General features: G+C 38.5%; 1 protein-coding gene across 1 annotated transcript; it reads right to left on the minus strand.

Moving 5' to 3' along the window:
• Positions 1-18212: 18212 nt before the first annotated feature.
• On the minus strand, positions 18213-23212 carry LOC111260780 (uncharacterized). Its single transcript, XM_022833785.2, has 2 exons — positions 21837-23212; positions 18213-21332 (listed from the first exon to the last, which is right to left on the minus strand). Exons 1-2 carry the CDS (start codon positions 22242-22244, stop codon positions 20385-20387), a joined length of 1356 nt encoding a protein of 451 aa, XP_022689520.1. The 5' UTR covers positions 22245-23212; the 3' UTR covers positions 18213-20384.
• Between the last annotated feature and the right edge of the window lie 1142 nt (positions 23213-24354).

Consider the following 24354-nt stretch of genomic DNA (forward strand, 5'->3'; position numbering starts at 1 on the left):
AGTCTGTCTGCGCAGCTTTCTGAGCTGTACCAGACTGAGTCGCAACGGTCACTAAGCCCTTGCAAAACTTATCTCATTAGAAACCCGTTTACTCAGAAAACTTGTGAGGCGAAGCCACCTCCGTCTACTGACGGCTACACATTATGCCTTCCGGGTCAAACTGTTGGATCCCAGCGAAATCCATACGAAGATGACTTTCTGCAGCAGGTTGAGCACGGTCTACTACCTCCAGTGCTGGCGCAATTACTTGACTCGTTGGGCCATTCACACCTTTTCAGCAGCGGTCGTTTACCACTGAGTGTGCATAATCATCTGCCAAAAAACAAGGCTATACAATACACACTCTTAGAAACGAGTAATTCATTGGTAACCAGCGATGTCCAACAGATTGCTGCTAATTGGTCGCTAGAAGGAAAGCTTCAGTTAGAAGCGCGAATGCTGATCGCAACGGCCGAGCCGATCTGTCTCGAACCTGACGTCACCGTAGCGCTCGTCGATAACTGCTTTCATTATAAACAGAAGCTCATGAGCGGCTTGACTCAGTCGACGCGGAAGGGACCCCCAACTAGGCATCCTCCCTTATTTGGCTTCGTCGCACGTTTGAGAGAACGACGGAAGAACAAAGCCACTAGATCCTCAGAGCGAACCATGGTCTGCGAAGAGCCGGCGACCACAATGGAGCCTTCACTAATCGATGTATGCGAAGGTCATTCCTTGGTGCGAGGTCACAGCCAACAATTCGACGCGTCTTGTCCAACAATATATTATGGAAACAATACATACTGGTTCAGTAAAGCATACGGCAAAAGTATTCATCCTACAAACGCCTACTGATGAACAATACTACGGAATTCTGGTAACGTATTTTGGTGAAAGCCAATCTCAGTGTATGTTTCGACTGGGCTCACTATTCAACGTCCGCCTCTACATTAATCAATTTCGTGTGCTTTTCACTGAGGAGGGTCAAAAACCTGTAAAAATTACACGACTCACTCCTGGCAAGGATCCGCTTACATGGTATACGCGAGGCCCATATATATATTAGCCCGGCAAACACAAACGGGTGCTTTGGTGTTAGCCATAGCAGAGCAGAAGAGACGCGCTACGGAGTCGCCAGCAGCTCCGTCGTCTACCGTGCCACGAACGAGTCTGGCGTATCTGACTATCGAATCGGGGAATACTCATCGCATAGAGATCGCCTACCCGCGCACGCGGTCGAACATTAACATATGGCACAGTGTGCCGAGAAGCAACTGGACGCCTTGTGTCCCCCCGATCCCATCTCCTTTACCTCTTTTTCAGACTTGGTCAGCGCAGTTCACAGACGATCTTCCATAAGAGCACCACACAAGGCCGAGGCAGATGAGGTAGAGGTCAAGACGTGACATCAATCCTACTCATGCTCAGAACTATGAACAGTCGAAGTCTAAACATATTCAATATTAGGTTTAATTTAAAAAGAACTTGTCTTCTGATAAACGCAATGTTTTCCCGCGAAGAAGCTATTCATTCTATTTGTTATTTTGTTTGTAATTTGGGTTCTTTCCCTTTTTGGCGCCAAAAACGATTTTGTTAGGCCTATATTTGTTTGTGTAGGTATGTTATGATGACTGAACAGTCAGTACTTATTCATTTTTTTTGTTTATGTCAATACGATGTGAGGAGCATTTTTTTTAAAATGTCACATTATAATCATACATTTCATTAAAAAGAGAACTTGAACTCAATCCTCTTTTCTTCTTAAGTTATTGCACCTTATGGTATAATACTTCATTCATAGTAACATTTTAAGCTGCACACATTTGTGTAGTGAGTTACGCAGTTATGCTGTTTTATTTTCATGTGAAAAGAGATTTTCAAATAGAACATAATCGTAAATGTAAAAAATTAGATGCAGTAACAAAGCCTGTATATATATATATATATATATAGATTGATGAAATTTGGGAGGTGAATTTACCCATACAACAAAACATTGTGTCACGAATCAGTCAAATGGGTCACACTTTTTTTTTGTTCTAGTGATTCGTATAAATTCTAATTAAACTTTTATTGAAATTTAGTTTCTTCTAGGAAAAAATCTTCATCGTTCAGTTAAAATGTTCGTGTCAAACGATAGAAATTTATGCCACGATAAATACTGTATATAATATGTAAATGAGATCGGCATTTGACCAGATGATAATTGTCTTCTACGAAGGAGAAAATGATCACTGGCTATGATGAAGTCATTTACGCAATGGCATGACAGACTTCTTAGTAACGAGTCGCTGAAAAAGGCCTCATCAAAAAAGTTGAGTTCCCTATTACCAGAATCAAACCAGTGTTACGTACAGATAAATAAGTTATACAATATATAAAGCGTACACTGCGTATGAAGAATTAAATTCGAAGGCCTCCGGTACAATTTGCCGTAGAAATATTTAGTTTAACTAATTACGATACGGCTAAGTATGCTGCTTATGACGTACGCGTCCAATCGTTCAAATACGAGAAAGATTCATTAGATACATCATAGTCTGAATGCAGGATAACAACATGATATCTGGAGCCGGTCACCGTCCGTAACTTATATAGACATAGGATAAAGCGAGAAATCTATGCGCTATTTAATGGTTCATAGCTTTCTGATTATTCTTTCTTTTCAAGGTGTAGTTAACTTTAGGAGGAAAAAGCGGAAATATATAAGTGTAATAGAAGTACAATAATCGCAGGTATAATCGCAGAAAATTTCAAGCAAATTCACCGACGCAACTTGCAAATACCCGGATGTAAGTTATGCTTGAGACAGAGGCAACTGTCCCGGATGCCCATAGACAACGTTCCAATAGATCAAAAATATCAATGAGCTTCACTACTTCACTAAAAAGTTACAGCAAAACATTCTGAAAAACTACTGGCATCGGCAAATCAAGTGTCCATCGAATAGGGCAAAGTATTCATTGGGCAATTTTTTTTCGGCGATATAGTGACTGATGTCAATCACGTGACTTTAGTGAACAAATCTGTTCCGATGGGGCAAAATGTCTGCACATCTTAAGGGACTGATGAGCATCTTCCAAACAGGTGAGGAAAATAAAGAGATTATTTCGGACTTTTTTTTTTGTAGGAACACCTTCGAGATAGAAGTCTACGTCAGAAAACCGACGAAAGCCGCTATTAGCCAACAATACGTCTAAAACCCATAAGGAAACGGGAATATGTCAATTGTGTTTTATGTTTTAAAGATGAAGCCGTTCAACATGGTGGACACCATAATGGTGGGTTTGAGGGAGTCATCATTTAATGTTGGAAGCTCTATCAACAAATCTCTCACTGGCTTCAAACGTCCCATATAATCTTTGAAAAAAACGTTATTGTTGTATTGATTAATCATTTGAGTGGCTTGGTTTAATAACAGTAATATTGTTTTTGAATAAAATAAAGATTTCTAGGTAGAACAAATTCTGTTTTTCAAGCTTTTTATATTTACTTGTCTTTATTTGCCTTCGCTAAAAATGTCGTTTAAAAGTGGCGTTTGCGTAGGCAGCCTATAACAGGTTTATATCTTCTCTAAATATTTACATTGATCAGCAATGAAAATTCATATTATTATTTGTCTCCACTGTTGAAACTATTTTCATGTTGAAATGTCATACCAATTTATATGGCGACATTTATCGTTTAACATTTACTATTTATTTAATATCTCATAGGCCTGACGTCAGTAGGGCGTTTCAATGATTTTGCTGCTTGCGAGAGCAGAGAGAAGCAAATCAATACAAATAAAAACAAATGAAATCCTATCCTGAATCGACATTTTCCCCTTATTTGTGGCAACTTTAGGTGTTGCCATGACAGGCCACTTAACCTTTAACAGCGCAACAATGAAAATACATTAAATATTTTCATGGGTGAATGTTTCCAGCTGATCAGAGCTCTCTTGATCGGAGCTTTCGGTATAATTAAAATGGCATTAAATCACGGATGGTTACGCCAGACTGTATTTTGTAGGGCGCCAAATTCAAAGGTAGATCAATTAGTAAGGCTAAAGTAAGCAATGCAATGTCCGTATTCGTGAAAAGTGAACTTTATTTGCCAACATTCTGTTGATGAGTTTAATCGAAATTATTACAATAATCGGAAAAGCTCAATGCGAACGAAAACGAATAAGTTTACAGTAACAATATTGGCTCGGGGCATCGACACTTAAGTCAAACACTTAACTTAGTCGGATAGTATTTTCTCCGAATGCCCCCTGAAAGACACTTGCTTTTAAACTGTTGCTGCGCCTTTTTTTCTCCCAATAGATCTTTCTTTCAGATACTGCAGTTTTGCCCTTGTTAGAGTTTCGTATTGACGAAATGATCATGTTTCATCAAATATATAGCTTACCGAAACTCTTTAAAGTATCGCTTACCATAATCGTCTTTCTCAATAACGAATGATGTTTTTATGGGAACGCCGTGTTGGACATCGGCGTAAAGGCCTACGAAATCAAGCTAGCTAGGTATTTGTCATTTCTGAATCGTGGTCCGTCGCATGCTTGCAAACTCCGATATGTAGAAGATTCATGTCGCCGCGGACAGTATAGAGTACTGAGGTATCTAGCGCCTCTGCCGCTTCAAGCGATGCAATAGAGTGGTTATCTTTGAACTTCTACTGATAATGGAATATTGAACAGAGTCGATAGGAAGGCCATCGATTGATCCCTGGAGGGTTTTAAGAAATGTTTGTGGTCAAATTGCTTGTTGATCACATCACTGTTCGCCGTCATGACTATTTTTGCCTAGAGATACAAGCGTACTTGTTCTGCTGTTTCTAAAGGTACAATAATAGAGTTTTTTTTTTTTACAACTAAAAGCTGTATTTACATGTGCTTCAATTTTGAAAACAAGACTATCATTGGTACACAGACTGCCTTGTCAAAATGGGAGACCAGGTACACAAAAACACACTGAAATCGTTCTGGAAGATCAATTGAACAACAGGTGGTAATTTTGGGCTTCGTAAGCCTACTTCTCGAGCGAGGCGATTAAGTCTAGGATAATAAAACTGCAAGTCTAATGGATTCAGTGGATCTTGTGGAGTATCCCTCTCGTTGATGGGGAACATTGTTCTCATTAGGATTAATAATTTATTGCTGCAATTTCTTGAAATTTACTGAATCAACGCTCTTCTGTAAGCTTAATTAATAAGAAAGAGATAATTAGAATTTAATATGTGTACCTACAGCTATTGTCCAACTAACTTTAGTTGTTACATACACACTGGTGATATCAGTTCGCTATCTGCGACTGCGTCGAATTTAGAAAATGGGGTGTTTTTGATTATTTTCATACTTAGTAAACATTACGTTCCATTAGGGGTAATGATAATAGCACTATCGTAATTTGAATCACCATGATAAAGCATGTGCATTGTCTAGTCGGATGTTTGTCTATTGGATACCTTAAATTGACAAAATCACATGCTATTGTCCCTCTTCTGTCGCATGAGCGGCTCGTTATGGTAATACATTATAAGGTAAAATGATGATTCTGCCTAAGTTTACGAGCCATGGCTTCGTCGGCCTGTTACATCATGCGTTATTATCAGCACTTATAAACGGCATGATAATCACCAAACGACGAACATCGTACAAAGCTTTTGGATGTATTTTTCTAAATGTACGTTTATTGATTTAACAGGCGTACTTAAGCACAACATGAAATCATCGTAATTTCACTTGGAAGAGCTTTTGCAAAGGCCATCACAAACTGCTGAGCTTCTTTTGCTTAAGCTTTTAATATATTAAACTGTCTAATGACGCAAGAAGTTTAACGCAAGCGCAAACGAGCCCGTTTATAGTGACGACATTTGCTTTCAACATCCTAATCGAATTAGAAGGTCCATATCCCCCGTTGGTACTGTCAGGTAGCGTCTTTCCGAATGCAGGTTTATCTTAGACAGGTTGTTCATTTCAAATGGTTGTTGTCTCCCTGATTTTACAAGCGTTTTCATCAGCTTCAGCACTTTCGTTTCCATTGCGACTTCTTCGCCGAAGGTAGTCTTTCGAGACGCCCCGAAATACATCCTAGTCGTCGGTATCAATGATGAATTGTGTTCGTATGAAAAAGCCATTCGCCTGCCACTTTGGACCCTGAGCTGTTTGTCAAAAACATTATTTATCTATACACCGCCGTCCGTCTGCCAGTTGCAGGCCACAGACCCAGTCGTCGAATGCGACAGACCCAGTTCGCGGAAAGGTAACGCCGACATGGACAGCGCTGATGCGAGAAGAAACTGCGTTAATGCTTTTGTTGCTAATCTGAACTTGCTTGATACGAACAGCTACCGTCTATTCCTTTTATATCGAAGACAGCTCAACTAGATCCAGTTCTCCCCTGACTCCTGCCCTTTTTGTGCGCTCCAGCATTTTTTAGACTACCTTGGACGTTACAAGCGCATGCTAACTTCATTTTATCGTCATCATTGATGACTGTTTTGAAAAAAGCCCCACCAATGGTTCGATTCATTGTAATGACAGGGTAGAACGTCCTCTACAAAATGGACGTCCACATGCGCCACTAAACGACTGAGCTGACTAGCTTTCATACTGCTATATGCCTATATTCTTAAACAGACCCGTAATGATAGTAACGTGACGCTAATTAGGAATTGGGTATTTTTTTGACTAATCTAAAATAACTTATAACATCTTGCTCCGTAGTTTAACGGGACTACTTGTGTTACTTTACATTTCACAGGTGGGCTTTTACCGAACAATCGATAAAATAACATGCATATTTCGAGTTTAGCCGCAATTAATTTAATTTTCTAAGTAAACAAATATGATGACGAGCTAGCGGCGTAGATAATACATCATGCTTCTGCAAAGACGTTTTTACTGCATTCGACAAGCCATAAATCAATGCATGATTTTTTCTATTCGATAGACGTTCTATATAAATTATTAAGGAAGCTTACAAGAAGCGATTAGGTGGTTTTACCTATGTTCCAGCAGATACATACTACCTGTCATAGGGATCAGGTGTTGTCAGTTTTAATCTGTAGCGAACCTCAGACACTATCTTGAGTCGACACCTCGAACTAGCACGGTCTTAGCTGTTTTCCAGTGGTACCAATTTTTTCTGCCACTGACTGATCCGAACTCAGTCTATTTACATCGAGTTGAAACAAGCCCTTCCTGTAAAAGTGTTTGATTCGATGTGTTTTTTGGTCCGCTGTCATTTTTGAATAGTTTGTATTCATAGAGTTTCCACTCCTGGCATTAACTGACAATCCTTTGCCATTGTCTGAGGCCAGTGAAAGCCCACAAGTGCGATCGTAACCAATGGCTGGTTACTTAAGTGACCGCTGTAAACTAATTGTACCTGCGCGCTAAAACGTTGAGTGTAAGTAAAAACGTAAAAATATAGCCTGTCGACGGTCGTTTATCTTCGCGGGTCATGTCTGATATTTACTTAATAATGATGACAGAATAGCATAAGATGCGATTTCTCTCGAGGTCATCACTGGTTTGTTTCAGATTGATGGTCATTGTAATTTTATGCTGCTTCCAATACGAATTTACTTCGTTAAATACATGTAAAACGAGTACCATTACGTAAACTTCGGGGCAGCTCGTGGCAAACAAACTTAAAAAATTATTAAGCAGAATACGGACCCGCGATTTACAGAAGTGGCAAAATATTCAATGTAGCTTATTCACGTAGCGCTTCTCGAAAAGTCCGTTGCGTCAGCTTTATTATTACCACGGCTACAGGTAAATAGGCTGGCAATACATGGCTTATAAAATCACTAACTTGTAGACCCAGTGTCATCAAAAGCGATGCTGCAAATTGAACTCTGGGCTAGGAAACTACTTTGTGTACTTTCTAAGAGATTAAACCTGGCCCGCTATTTTTAATCTCTTCTATCTTTAAAACGGATATGGACTACACTAGAGTTAGGTAAAGGCATCAGCCGTTAAGGCAATGTCTAATTACAGATAGTTCCCGTGAACAGCCGGTTTTCTTTGGGCTAAGTTCGTCCGGTGTCTTGGACGGATAGTGTTTAGGAATCTGTGCAAAGCACTACAGGCAGTGCACTTAACAGAGGATACAGATATCCTTTGGGCTGGTTCCATACGCTCGAGGTGTGCAGGTAACACCATGGTGGTAAGTCGCCGTCGATATCTAGAGATATAATAACGAGAGTATCCGAAGTATTTGCTATGAAAATAGTTAGAGTGAAACTGCTGTGAGTCAATGAATCCCCTCGAATGGAATATAGATACAAAGACCCAAAGCAGCAGTCGAATGCTTATAGCACTCTGTAGGGGGGCACACGTCGCCTGCGTCCAACAAATAACTGGAATATAGAAGCGTTATCAGTGAAGCTACGTTTTAACAGATAACTGCTCTTCTTTTTTCAAATGCTTCTAAATTAAGTCCAAGCACACGCATTGTTCGTGTGCCTAACAATATAAAGTATAATGTAGACAAATGGCTTTGACATCCTAATGATGGAACATTTACAGTATCTTTGTTTCAAATTTTAATTTCCTTTGTTTAACAAATGCATAATAGCTTCATCTCCGTAAACATCAGCACCTCTTTTTCCAACGAGTGCTAGCAACCCGATTCAACTGCCGACACAGTACATTCAATGATCGATTTTATGCAAATGGGTGACATGCATTTCCTAGATAATTCATTGTGGAAAATATTTGATTCGAAAACAATTGATCAATGTCAAATTTTAAACATGAAGCTGCATATTCTCAGTTGATTGCGCCATAATACAATAAATTTAAGGAACACCACTAATTCGATTAGGATACCGCCAAAAGAAGAATGGTAGCACTGCAATCTCAAGTTATTCCGCAATGTTACTATAAAAAAATTTTCGTAATTGTTCCGCGTGTTCCGCTGTTCTAAGTAATTCGTTGTTGACACATTCGCTCGTGGCAAGTTGGGTTCAACCCGTCAAAAAGATTTCACTTTACCTTTACAACCGATGAGAAATTGATCGAAGAAGAACTTAACAACAACTTCTAAATAAAACACAACGATGTTGATATTAGCCAAATGTGATTTGTTTTTCCGACAAGCTGCAAAGGTGAACGCTTCCATCCCACATGGTTGTATAGCCTTTAACGATGCTGCGTTAATTTTTCCGCACCCATTAGCGAGTGTATCTCGAGAACTTTTGAACAAGCATTGATTTCGCTTGTTTCCCGCGTAATCCTTGCACGTGTCTAATAATCAGTCAGTATTATCCCAGTTTTTTACACGCGTAAGTGTAGACACATGTATCGAAAAAGTGTCTTAGCCTAATGAAGGTCGTCACAGCATTGATGTATCTCTGGTAGCTGTCGAAACGACCAGCCCATTCATCTATGAATAATAAAATCTAGGGGATCTGCAAGACACGAACGAGCGGCATTAAGTAGAAGAATCGAGACTTGTTTTTTTCGAAATATTGCTCGCTATGTTCAAGCACGTGCTTTACACACTAGTGTTGCATATGTGGATAAATTGTACCGTTTTTACAAGTTCCTTTTATGAGCTGTTTGTTAATTCATTTTGTACTGTACGTGGCTTACGTACTTTTGCGTTATACGTAACACTATGTGCTTATAAGTACGAATATTTGTGTACAAAAACAACGAAGTGCAATAAGTAAAGAAAAAAAACTGATTTCTGCTCAGCCTGTCTCTAGTTCTTCTAATCATCTACCATCAGGCCCTAAATATATACACGTAAAATATGTGCAGGAATGTGTAGCTTGTACATGATAAGGTGTGCTTTCTTTCTTTTAACTCTTTAGCGCAATAGCTTTACACCTCTTTCACGTACAGGTAATCTGTGAAACAAGAGTTCACTAACGATTGTGGGTCATTTCATCTCACAGATGGATCTACAGGGTCTCTTATTCAATGTGCACATCAGTCTAATATAAAGTCCCATCATGGTTTAGAGGCGGGTGAATCGTTTATTTAGAATAAGGTTATATGGGCATTTTTGATAGAATATTCGTTACTGAAGGTACTTATGTTCACCGAACCAGATAGCATACACGTGTTCTCGTCTGACCTAATTTCAATAGATTTCTCCCCAAGTGCAGCGAATCCTTCGGCGTCCAAAAAAGACATTAAGGAGACAATACAACTGTTAGCTACTTAATTCTTCAAATGAATCATATAACAATACTAAAAATGAAAAAAAATAAAGGTTGATTCAAAATTGATAGACAATTTCTAGTTTTATTCCGAATATCTCTATACGCACTTTGTGCGAGGCATTTTCTCCAAATGTTTTCATTTCTTTTCGGGTTGTGTTTTGTAATGCGGGAATTTACCTAAAGGAAATCTGCAAAGTTATCATTCCAAGGCTTGGTTTAAAATCACTTAAATAATAATTTGTAACACAGATGATAATGGTTATTATACGTCCCGTTTCCGTTTAGCCTCACCATTCTTTGGCTACTTCGATATATCATTAGAAAATCCTGTTTTCTCTTTTAACCTATTGTACTTTTATTGCGCAACGAATAAAATTTTACTCCAGGTTCAGGCCGCCAGGACGGATATCCGTGCTTTTCCGTATGTGCATTTACGACATCTACTTCTATGAAAAGAGGCCGAAGCAGTCCAAGATATTGGTTCCGTACGCAGCGAGGTCTCTATAGTTAAAGGCACCTGCAGACCTATGTGGTTCACAAACTAGGTGGAATACATAAAGAAATAATTCTTCTTATTAACCCTTAGCATTTCGTTTACAAGTTGTCATGCAGCCATGATAGCAGGTTTTTATCTAAAATTAAAATAAGTAATTGGAAAAGTGTCCTTGCGACTATCTGAAACAGCAAAAGGATGCATGCATTTTGTGTCATGCTGACCACACGCTAACTACAGAACGTCTGTTATCCAAACCCATGTCTCGAAATGTGGCTTAGGTCCACTGCTTCCTTTAACTGAGTAAAAACCCGTTATTTCTCACTGCAATGTTTTAGCGACCATAGCATTGGTAGCCAAATCGACGTAGGACTTTTACCTTACTTGTCTTTCATCGTATTTCTCCGACCCCCACGTCGGTCTTCTTACTTTAGTCGACGTCGATGACCTCCCATTCCGCAAGGTTATCATCGTCATCGAAATCCCCTATGTCGACGTCTTCATCGTCGTCGATACCTTCGAATTCTTCCTTTACTGAATAATGGGGTTTATTCATGTCGACTTTCTGGGTATTTTGAGACTCCTATTCATAAAGATTTCCGGAATACAGTTCAGTGGAAACTTCACGTATCCGGTTTGTTAACCGAAGCTTCGAAGCCGATTTCATCCATGTCCAGCTGCACGTCCTTGTTCTGTCGCTTAATAAGATCGTCTATGAACTGAGAGCGAATAAAACACTCTCCGCACAGCGTAGACATGAACAAATGATCACCTAAATGAGAGAAAAAAGAGTAACCGCATGAGCTGCGTTAGTTAGCCTGTGCTGTGTATAAAAACCATCAACGAAACTACAAAATAGTGACAAAGGTGCTTCGTGTAATAAAGTAATTCATAGAAATCGTGTACAAAGGGCAAATAACGTAATAATAATGCGGAAGGCTGCATGGTTTTTTCAATACCTCAGGTTAGGATACCTAGCGAGCTTCAGCGGTTAGGGCTGTAAAGAGGTTAGTTTTACACTGCGTACGTGAATGTATTCCCTGTAGATAAGCTATATGTGACAAAATATTGGGTTGTCCAAAAAGTACTGACCTTTTTTCAAGTTAGATAGTCACATATCTCAAATTATATGAGTCGTATCGTCGGCGTTCGTATCATTTGGAAGCTGTTATGCTAAAATTGCTGGAAGCCTGTATTCACATTCATGGTAGAATGCCTTAACGATGAATGAAATTTCTGCAAAAATTTGTTTGACTCCGGGATTTTATTACGATAAAGACACAAATGGTGCCCAGACTTATAAAAAAAAATTATGCTTTTTATAGTCAAGACGTGTCATCGGAATCGTGTCATGTTTGGTGGGATTGAGAAGGGATCGTGCATTATAAGTCACCGCCGCCTGGCGTCACGATTGATTTAAACCTCTACTGTTAACAACTACCAAGAAGAATACAACGAGCCATTGAAGAAAATCGAACGGAACTAGCGAACAGTCAAAAAGTCGTTTCTCCTCACAACAATGCCACACTACATACATTGTAAGCCACCCGGCAAAAATTGACAGAACTTGGATGGGAAATTTCAATGCATCCACCCTATAACCCAGATCCCATCGCATTAAGCTGCTATTTATTTTGGTCTTCACAGAACTCCTTTAATGGCGTCAATTTAGTCTGTAGAAAATCATTTGTGGCAATTTTTCATCCATAAATCATAAAAATTCCGAATGGAAATTCAGATGAAATTATGGTGTTTCCAAAAAAAATAGAAAACCATGGATCAAAATGGCGCAGATTTACTTTAATGGTATCTGAAAACATGAAATAGATTTGCTTTAAGCTTGGCTCGACGGTTAATATTTTTTGGGAAATTTAATATCTTCTAGAAATGTTAAGAAACCAAGCGTTTATTTACATTGGTTAATTTATTTTTACGTGGATTTAAACCACAAGCGTCAGTACACTTAAGGAACTACACTTAGGGATAGAACACCGCTCGGTGTTGTTGAAGCTCGTCCCTGAGACGGAATACTTTGTAACAGTGGGTGCACGTGTAGCTATCTATATCTGCATGCTTCTTCCTGATACATCTCATTAAGTAGAATTTTTTTAACGAAACTGTTGCTACATGGCGGAGACGCGGAATTCCACGTTCCTATGGAATACAGATAAAGAACCGCGTATTCGACAACGACTATAATACTTAATGAACCCAAATCATTTTTACAGATTGCTTAGAAAAGATTGCTTAGGTTAGTGCAAATATCACAACTGATGGTTACAATTCGTCCTATTTTGGAGTATATATAGTATTATTAGATGAATATATAACAGATCAAAGTATAATAGATAATTGTTAACTACCAGTGACAAAAAAATATTTTCATAATGTACCGGTCGTATTCGAATTCGGTGAGTAACGGAATATCTCGCAACACTTCATTTTTACTTTACGTCGCTTCCATTCTAACCGTTCGTTTGTATGAAAACGAATAGAAATTATCTGTTTTCTGGGCATTTGATTATATTTTGCACACACCTATGTACGGTTGATTTTGACTGACAACTCGATTCTGGTGTAAGAACGCACGAGCTGAAACTTTCTATCTTTGACAATGTGTGTTGTATTGCTAGAGATGTAACCATGAGAAAATTCTCGTCAATCAAATAAAACACTCTGTGAAGCTAATGTTGTAAAGTGATATACACCAAGTTTGACCAAATCAAGTTAAATTCTGTCATGAAAATCAAACCCGAAATTTTACCATCAATCAGATGATTTACTGACATTTTGATCCTTTATCTTTTCATAGGCCAAACTATTTTACAAAGGTAGGCACAAGGTTGAAACGAAAGCAAATATGCGGATTAGATATTTTTTTATGTTAAAAAATAATATCAATTTCAAGGTTAAGAATGACATCCACACTAGTCATTCATCACTGCAGCGCTTCTGATCTTAGGCACTTTGCTGCAAGAAGAGTACAAGGGTATCTTTGCAGAAGTGAGGAATATAAAATACATCAAATAATAATATAACCATCATTATCAACAGCAACACCCTTATTATTCGTGTACCTTTTTTGTTTATAAGTACCTATTTGCATATCTAATTTTCACCCAAACTTGCAAAAAGCTAGGTCTACTTCTGCCCAGTCCCTCGTGTATGTAAAACATGTTAGCCTGCACAAAGATGACCTATAAACCTGTTAGTGATGCTTTGGTTCGAAGTTGAATAAATGCGCGCTTTAAATAAAAGCGACCTACCACAAGCTGCGCAGTTGTGGTTTTTACCATAGCGATTACGATCATAATTGTTGGGTTTAGGATGAAATTTCTCTACGTGCGTATTCATTATGTGTATCGGACTCATTGCAGGAATAGGGCCGTTCGTCTATAAAATAAACGAAGGAGAGCGATAATCGGATCTGTCTAATATGCCGAAGCTGTAAGCAGTTCGTCTTCGAGATCTTGTCAATAAGGCAGATACAGCATTTCAGCTTACGCTGAAAACCGATATCGGCGTTTAGCTCTTTAGTTTCTTTTTGTGGCGAAGAAAAATCATGAACGGTTCTAAGCGGGATCCCCATTTCATGAATATTGCCTCTGGCCTGAGATGACTCGGGCTCTAAAATAAAATCAAACATTGCCCGGCATAACCTGCAGATGCGACAAAATCTTACTCGAGTTTAAATAGGACTGCTCGAATCCCATATTTAGAAAATATTAATGCTTCAATGTTTTATATAACGTTTGTAACTCATACATATAGCCATTTTCAGTTGACAAATTAAAAATTTAACACATGAACTTAGAAGTACGCTTCCTGTCTGGAAAAGTATAGTGCTGCTAGAAAATTAAATAACTATTAAATTTAGCACACATATAGCATACTATGTGGACTAGCTGGTGCCCTTCATGTTTGGGAACTCTTCGGAACAAATGAGACACATATGATGACCTGTAGTACAAAGCTTTTTTTTCCTTACCGAATCAATCTGCATGCGATTGTGTACGAAGAGCTAATTGAACAGAACGCCTATTAACTGTTTTCAATCAATTTCAAGGACACACACTGCAGATAGTTATGGTAGAATCAGACCTCCTGACCAGTTAATAATACATCGCCATCATGCCCCCTCTTTAATATTATTGCATTATTTACAACATGTACTAAAATCACAAACACTGTTCTTGTGCTTATAGGCTCATATACCAACAGGTTGTGTAGTTTGCTAATAATAACGTACGTTGCCCTTGAATCCTGTGTTTTCGAAAATCGTCGACTCGCTGAAATCATAGCCTCGCAGCCTTCGCATTCAAAGGCCACCGAGCTTACCTTGTTGAGTGAATGCCCTCCCACGCAAGAAGCAGGAAAATTTGCATTTGGCTACAATGAATGATGAGTAAAACAGAGCTAAGTATATTTTTACCAATTTTAAACCGTCATGTTCATAAGAATGTATTAACATCATGTATACGAAAGCACGAGTCTCATCTCAGATTGTAATGTAATAAAATGTAGCGATTTAGTTTTTAAAATCCTACGTAGCTGATAAATCGTTGCCTTCTTCCATTTATTCTGAATAGAATTATGTTTGAGCTATGAATCTTTCAAAATGGATAATATTTTTTCATATCAAAATTTTCTATACTGTTAGCATACGAACGATCATTGCCACTGTCTTAAATACAACAAACATAATTGCGTCGGTTTTTTTAAAGAGAATTTGAGCCGCTATTAACGCGTACAAACATCGTAAGGCATTTTATGTGGGCCGAATGACAATCTCAGCTCCAACAGTTGAATTTAATTTTGCCAAGGCCATTACCCACTAATCCTCAATCATTCTCTTACCCTTCACTCTGAATCAATTCGGATCTTTGTGTTAGGAGTACTATGGATTGTTAAGTTAGGCAGACATTTGTGCCTGCGTAGGTAAGTAGTGTCTCCATAATTTAAAGCATAGATATGGATAGGAGTTTAAATATTTCTACTCCAGTTCCATCCAAACTACGGAATATTTGAACTTCACCATCAGCAAAGTGATACATACACGTTAAGGCTGCCAATAACTATCAGCAAGATCTGGTCTAATCACAAAACTCTAGTAGATCGTCTACGCTGAAAAGCTCGAGATAGGTCTGTTCGGCAAATCGGAGGCCTATGTTTAATTTGACAAAACAAATTTTGTCGTTCAAGGGTTTGCAGTCAACGTGTTCGTGCAGACTGTTAAATGTTTTCTTGCATTCACAACACATGTGCGTTACTGGAGTATATGTTTTCTTCTATATGTCTACAACAAATCAAATATCAAACGAAAGCCGAACTTCAATAACTATATAAAATCAGCTTATTTAATTGTTTACCTTCTTATATATCTTCTCCAAATAAAAGATATCTACTACTAACATCACTCAGCACCGAAAAAAAGCGAAAAAGAAGAAGTATGAAAATTGTATACAAAAGAAACCCTAAATATAATATGTATGAAATGCACATTTCTAGACGATTGCTTCATTGATCCGCCTGCAGCGAGGATGAGGGTAAATCTTTACTGGTCTGTTTCGACGAAGGCCTTCGATATTTGAATCGGGACGGTCTTGTAGACGGCGTACGAAATTTAGAAGGACTAGGAGGGGATGAACTTAGCCATGATCTACCTTCAGCCAACCGTTTTGAAGTGATGGTGGTACTTGCTTCTGCTGTGTTCACTTTGATAGCTGATGCACTGCCTGACTACACTATTGGCTTAGCGTGGTAATAAAGCTGGCTTGTTTAAATAGTTTCGCCTGTAAAAAAACATTAAAGCAATGCTTAGTTACGTTCGTTATCGAAATTCAGTATTAACAGTTCCATTAAATTGCGTATAAAAACCAACTGAACGGCACGAAAGCCAAGTGAGCGTGTCATGGGAAGGGTTAATCCCTTACAATAAGTATATATACAAAAATGTGATTACTTACTTCAGAAGATCTTAATAAGAAAAATTGCAATTTCTACCTTTAGTTACCATTAGTTAAAATAAGAGTTAATCATTTTATTCAGCCTCGAGCTATTAATCTCAGTTTCAAAAAATCAATTTTGGATCCCTGCATCGTTTTTTATTATAAAATATAATTTCATTTGAGACTCAAAACAAATTAAGAGTTGGTATTTATAAATACATTTTATTTATAAATTTAACTAAATCTGCTGTCTCCTTCAATTTCAGGCTAAGCCTTCAATAAAGTAAATGTGACGCTACATATGTCTTATGTAAGACGTCGTTATAACAATGTATTAATAATAGAGACACATTCACGGAGAATAGCATTGATTGATTGTTTTCACTAAATCTGTGAGAATTTTTGCGTGACCAAATGTGTCAACGCTTCACGTTGCTGTCCTCAATGCGCAACGTAACGCGAACTCTAGTTGCGTTCTTATTTTCTACGGCAGATTATCGAAGTGTTGGCGCTTTCATCGGAAATTTGTTGACACCCAGGGCAGAGGCCAGGAACCGCGCTGGCTTCAGTGTGTGCTACAACGTCAACTCGATTATCGCGTCAAATGAATACTCTGACACGGCCTGGAAGGTTTAGTTAACGATACGCCACCTTTTACTAGTTTTCAATACAATACCACTAGGATAGCCACGGATGCCAGTAGGGTAGTACATACAGATAACACAAAATCTTGGAGCTTAGAATACTCCGCGATTTCAATACGAGGCTAAAGCGCGGTGTAGTCGACTTAGTAAGTCAAAAACACTTAGGCCGGTTACCCACCTGCTTCACTTCGTCAGATTTTCCCTTCACGAAAAAGAAAATCACACATTAGTTCTCCTACAGAGTCACTTCGCTAAAAAAACAAACAGCAATAGCTGTCTAAAGCATTTTTTTAATACTGGCATCCTAATAGCAGTGTCGCTGATGCATGAAGTATTTGACGGTAGCAGAGTACGAGCTGTCTGCCGCTTCCTTCGTGCCGACGAAGCTATTCGGATCCGGTCCCGCTTTAGTCTGCTGCAATTGCACACAATTCGAAATATACGCAGAAGGCCTCTAAAGTTAGAAATATTTACTAAGGGTATGAGGCGCCCATACAAAAGATACTGTGTTCTATCTATACCTGAGCGCCCTCCTAATAATGTGGCACTTCTAGAAAATACAATTTGGAGCGTATTGAAGGTAAGAGGTGCAGTGTATTTCGTAAATCACTGACACTCACCCTGCGCGGTTGACTACAAAACGATGAAGCGATTTCTAAATAATACTGCTGAGATCACCATTTTATTTTACAATAGAGTAATTGATGCACTGGTGTGTCTACTAAAAAGCAGCAAGAAATTACGAAAGTCTATATTGTTAACAATGCTTTTCTCCCTGACGGCGGGATGGGCATCTATTATCTCAATTTAATGATTCGAAATGCTCACCTAACCCCTTTTCTAATTACAAAAATCTATAATGTGAACATCTGCTTCTCAACTCAGTCATACTTATGAAGACTGCAGAGCAAATTTTCACAACTAATCCTGAGACACGGTTACACAATTAAGGATCTCTTAGAAATAAGACATTCGCAATATTTTCTAACAAAATTGCATATTTTTATTGCACTTTATAAGGTATGCCACTGTATGCATATGTATATACTATGCACAACAATCACAGATATTCTACAATTCGGTCATAAAATGATCTAATCCTTGCTTATCTATGGATCACGGTGTAAGATATTTTGTGTAGCACTGCAGAATCGAAATTTAAATAATGTCACGTGTTTATTTAGTGAATTTCACTGTGCATCTAAATTTTGTTCAGTTTGCACGATGTATTTATGCTTTGAAAATTTTCTCACGGCTCAAAATATTCGTGTATATAACACGTTTGGTTCATTGACTGATGTCTGAAAGAGACTCTTTCACTATCGCCTTACTTCCATAATATGAAAATTTAAGACAGTCGTATTAATTAAGTAGTACTTGAAAGCGAGATTTTGTCGCCGCCCGACTTGAAGAAATCGTCTATAATTTCTTTTAACAATGACTCGATTTGATGCCGTTCCACTACAGTGAATCCACAAAGCACACCAATGCATCTCCAGCCATGCACTTACAGACAAGTACTTGTTTGGTTTCAGATATATTCATTGAAGAATAAATTAAAATAAATATCAAGGACTATCCCAAAAGGGACAGGGGAGCTCGACCTTTTACGAGCCCGCCTCTGTACAATGCTTCATACTATGAAACGCAACAAACACTTCGTCACTAAGCAATGAACAAATATACCCATCTCGGCAACATCGTATGCTACCGCGCAACCTAAATCCTTAGGATACTTTTTTGTAGCTTTAAACATAAAAGCGTTCTCCAGGACAAATTTACTGTAAAAAAAAAAGTACGGTTTTCGAGATTTGGGGGACGAACATATATCGGGTTATAAAAGAAGTATTAAGTGCTCTTCGGTTCTGGCTTTTGGTAACTAATATTTTCTATAAACTGATTATGCCCCGTTTTGATCGATGACCTTTTGTTATTTTTCTAGTAATATCATAATTCCATCAGTGTAGAACTTCTGAGTGAGAATTTAGCAAGTGATTTTTGCATTACAACGAAATTAATAACATTAAGCCGCTCTGCAGAGACAAAAGCAAATGATACTCTGATTGTGCGATATTCCGGCAATACGTTGGATGCATTTAAAATTCCCGTCCATATTTTCTCAATTTTTTCTGGGTAGCCAAAGATCAGTGTGGCCTCGATCGATATTTTTAGAGGCTTATCGTAATTTTGTTAGCTGCCAACAGCAGAGGTTCGAAACAATCGTTTCGGCAGGCGATAGCAGTCCATAATGCACGAATCCTCTTCAATTCAAACACACGGCATCACCTTCCTTGGCGTCAATTTGGGGTTAGCCCCAGATAGTAGAGCACGTTTCTTTAGTTTCTTTCAATTTGCACATTACTGTCGTATGTAATTTACTCTTCATCATTCCTGACCAGTAGCTTTAAAAAACGCTTGATTTTGTTACATTTCTGTGAAGCTTCACAGATGGAAATACGATCGTTTAAACTCGTTGACATCAATTCTTGTGGCACCAAAGCATTGAGCTTTCTTTGTAGCCCTTCAAATAGTTTGAAACTCTTTAATGGTGGAAGTTTAGTCCCTTAGCAACATCATGAACACTCACGTATCGGTCTTGTTCACTTTTGCCGTAACTGCTCGACCGTTAATAGAAGTATTTCTCACATCGATGTTCTACAATGAAAGCGGCAGAACCACTTTTAGGCCATTTCTTTCGATAATGCATCTTGACTATAAACAAAAAAAATGTACATATATATACACAAACAAGACAAACAATGCACTATGAGGTGAGCATATATAGCATAGGAAGCTCAAATAGCATAATAATCGTTACAAACAATAACAGTGCCTCGTATAAATTATTTATCGAGCACTACCTGCCGATATCAACATTACGCCATTATTAAAAAATATCAAACTCTCTCCAATGGTGTAAGTTGTTGGGATTTTTAGAAAATTGAGATGTCAGACAGAGCAGAAATATGCAGTATGTTTCTGTCGAGCGTGGCGCGTTGTTTTTCGAAAAGAAATTTGAACAGGAAGACAATAACTTTATGTTATGTAAAAGCATTTAGGCCTGAACGGTCTGCCCTTACTATCTCCTCAAAAAAAAAAGGCTCTCAGCCATCCATTGTGGTGATTCAACGTTCGTTCTGTTCCACTCTATCACCTAACTACATTATTGACTATATCATTAATTACGCCATTGTTGACTGCCAGATCTTCGCTTGCATTTTCCGGGCGTTCTTCGCCCCTTTGGTGACTGCTCCTTCCATTTCCTTCACCGTGTTTGACCAGCATATGCCTACCAACGGAGTGCTTCTGGGATGCCGCGTAGCTGCACATATTGCACTTGAATGGCTTCTCTCCAGTATGTTTTCTCATGTGAACCTTTAGCTGACCCTTTTCAGCGAATGTTGCCCAACAAACGTCGCAACCGAAGGGACGAATATTATCATGAAGTTTCTCATGGGCCCGTAAACTTGACTTGGTTGCCAGCTGCTTATCGCACTGACCACACGGAAACGTTCGGCCCTTGTGTCTTTTCAAATGTTCACGCAGATAATTTTTATCGGCGAACGCTTTGCCACACTGGTCGCAGGCAAACTGTTTTTCATTACGATGCAATCGTTCGTGAGCTTCGAGCGTCACTTTGGTTGCGAGAATCTTGCTACAGATGCTACATTTGTGTACTTCTCCATGCTGACGCTTTGTATGCTCGAGTAGTCGCTTGTTATTCCGATACGAAGCGTCACATTGGCGACAACGAAATGGTTTTTCCGCTTTGTGCAGCGATTCATGGGCTTTGAGCGAATCAGCCGTTGCCAACTCTTTGCTACATACGGAGCACTTAAATGTTCTACCGGAGTGTAACCGTTTGACATGTTCGCGAAGATTCTTCTCTCCCGGAAAAGTTGCACTGCATTCTCCGCATGCGAAGGGTCGTTCATTACGATGTAACCGCATATGAGATTCGAGTGTTTCCTTTGAGCACATTTCCTTTGAGCAAGTGCTGCACCACAGTAACTCGTCGCCATGCTTCTTTAGGTGTTCGCGAAAGTAGTTTTTGTTACTAAATGACGAGCCGCATTCTAAACACTTGAACCGTTTTACCTGAGAAAGGGCCGGCCAATGACAAGGTAAGAGATCAATCAAATGTTTCTAGATACCACTTCTTGCTTGGAAGATACTCTGTGTTGGTCTCTACAGTATCACGGGCTTGTTAGAAACCATTATGCGAAAAATTTACTGTACATTACTGGCATAGGTTGAAATAAATAGTATATCTCTGTAAAGCAAGTACATATAAAACTATCTGGTACGAAAGGGTAAACCACGTTTGGTTTGAAAGTGAACAACCATTCGAATGTTACTCTGTATCTCATTCGAAAGCTTCTTTTGTGACCACCACGTCTGGACTAATTTAATCATTAAAGAAAAAACTTGATTTCTTCACACAGCAGACGGACGAATTTCAACCTTAAGTTTCCGATTTTATGACAAGCAGTTGCTCTAAAGTTGGGGATTTCTAAAGAGATGTTTTTTTTTTTATTCCAAGTCTATTGAGCGTCATTAGACGCTTACCAATTTTTTAAAGTTATCAATGAGATTACTCACCTTCGTAGATTTGCCTTTGTCTTGGGCAACTGCCGGGGAAGATTCTTTTACATAAGCTCGCGGAGTTCCTGTTGTTACCCGTACAACCTTAGCTTGCCGAGAAGTCAATGTCAGTCCTGATCGAAACTTAGAGGTGCTTCTTGTTGGAACGTTCTCTTCGCAGATTTTCCATTGATGCGACCACTGACCTTTACGAACTGCATTAGCAATCGGAGCCAAATTGCAAGAAGCTAACGATGCTGAAGTTACACGTGAGCTGGCGTTAGCGCGAGAGACGTCAGCTGCTGATGCATGGTAGGTTGGATCAAGTGCCGTTCGACCTGGAACAGCCTCGTAAAACTTCGCCGGTCGATGGTATGGGACCTGAGCGGGACTACTTGCTTCTTCGACTTCCTCAAGAACAACCATATAACCTTCATCATCACCTACTGTCCAAAAATTAATCGAGCCGTACTGTATTTTTTTGGTCTTATTCCAAAGCTGTCTCACTAGACCGAGCTGTTTAGGTTATTCGAAAATAGACACTATTGACGAAATATTATTGCCTAGTCTCGAAATAGATTGGCTATAGTCTTATTAGCTTGGTATAGCCTTATGGTATTCCATGAAGTTGAATACCGTTGTTTTCGCTGTATACACCTAATTATGATTTAGTGGCGTGCAAGTAGGATAGATCAGAAAAGCTGCGTCGCTTAGTTTAGTTTTACTATTATTCCAAGTGAATTATGTTGTATTAACAAAGGGGAGTTCTTTTAAAGAAGAAGCCATCTCTTCCTTTTCGTATGAATCACAATGTTGCGTTTTTATTTAGTAGCATTGTTAGGCGTATACATAATTTACCTTTTACGTAAGCTTTATAACTAAAAAGGATATACTACGTAAGTCTGCCGGAATGTGTAATACAAACGTTTAAGCAATAACGGTTAATAAGCTACTTAACACCAGAACGAACGTGCTTTTTGTAGTTAACCCATCTGATGCTGTCGCAGACGCCGAATGGCTAAACAATATTCTCTTGGCGCATTTCGCGACTGCTTAGGTTACGCCACAGTGATCAGCAGGAATTGGAAAGCATGATTGATACTCTTCTTTTTTCATTTCTTTTTGTATGTACTCGTACTAGTTTCTATATACCTACGAGAATCTGAATACTCTGTCGCATAGAATTCTCTCCTTGTTTTTAATGACCACTTTGACATGTTTGTTGGCTCCTTACCAACGTTCCCTGGAGGTGCATAAGTGTATACCACCCCGCATAAGTATATGACAGTTTTAGCGCTTTAGACTTCGTGACTTTCAAGTGCCTATGCCTTTTAAGTTTCGTTAAACTTATTTCCAATAATGCAGAAGACGTTTGAAGGATGCTGTTTGTAAATCTATGCAAATTCTGTCTTTAAAGGTATATGTATAGACCTCCAACCATTCAATAAAATAGCGTCTGAGTTAAACTGACCGCTAAATGTCTCTTCCTCAAGTCCGTCATAAAGTATGATCTCAATAGTGGATTGATCCTCTTCTGTCGATGGAAGCCCTGACGAAATCTTAACAGAAGAACAACCGCTGGTTCTCTTGGCGTTATCCATTCCAGTCTCTGTGACGCTCAATTTAATAGTTGCACTTCTAAAATCAGAGTAAATAATCATTTTAATCAGAAACTTTCAAATTAAAGCCATTTACGAAAGAGACAAAAATCAAAATATTTGTTGGCTCAGTCGGAATTTTTGTCTAAAACATTGCACTAGACCCAAATAGTGATTTGGTAATTAGTAAGAAAACGGTTCACGTTAGAATCCTAGTAGCAGAAGCCGTAATGCGCTGTGTAAACACTCCTAATGTTAATAAGCATAACCCTTTTCAATAAGTGTGTTTTTGTTGTTAGTTCATTATGCATAGCGACAAAACACGCGATAAAATATTTTTATGCTTGTATTTGATAGTGATACGCAAATATTGTGACATTGGGAAATACAAATATTGGAACACCGATTAAAGCTGAAAACTATAATTACTTAGAAAAATATTGATCTATCCCAGTTCTCTTTCGGTCGATCAGCGACTAAAAAAATTTGCACTGTTTATTTTTTATGTTACATAATAGCTAAGTTAATTCATACGTTTAGTAATTTACATTGCCGCCATGGACTCGAATGTAGGGAAAGAGTTAAAGTCAAATTGCATGTATTATCTAAAATATTATTATCCAAATCTTTACTACAATCTTTTTTTACCTATTTCTTATTTTATTATAATTTTGTTTTTTGCAATTTGCCTTAATGTGCTTCTTACCCATATTAAATAATAACGATTTGCCTATGCGCTAGATATACGCTTAGTGAGTGCTTTCGCATATTGAAATTCATATTAAATTTACACGTTTTAGACACGCGGTTTGTACCTTCAGGGTTACAGCTGCAACCAAAACCAATCTACGTGACTTTGTCATAGGCTCCTAAAGGCTATTAAGAAGTAAGCCTACGAGACAGACATTACGTAGGCTACAAATGCTCACTGGTTAGTT

This window comes from Varroa jacobsoni, unplaced genomic scaffold (assembly GCF_002532875.2).
Source record: "Varroa jacobsoni isolate VJ856 unplaced genomic scaffold, vjacob_1.0 scaffold_475, whole genome shotgun sequence".
Classification (NCBI taxonomy): domain Eukaryota; kingdom Metazoa; phylum Arthropoda; class Arachnida; order Mesostigmata; family Varroidae; genus Varroa; species Varroa jacobsoni.

Excerpts from the sequence above, each read along its gene's own strand:
- LOC111260780 (XM_022833785.2), bottom strand. The coding sequence starts at position 22,244 with ATGGTTGTTCTTGAGGAAGTCGAAGAAGCAAGTAGTCCCGCTCAGGTC. Across the intron at positions 21,333-21,836 it reads ACAAAGGCAAATCTACGAAG|GTAAAACGGTTCAAGTGTTT; the intron begins GTGAGTAATCTC and ends GCCCTTTCTCAG.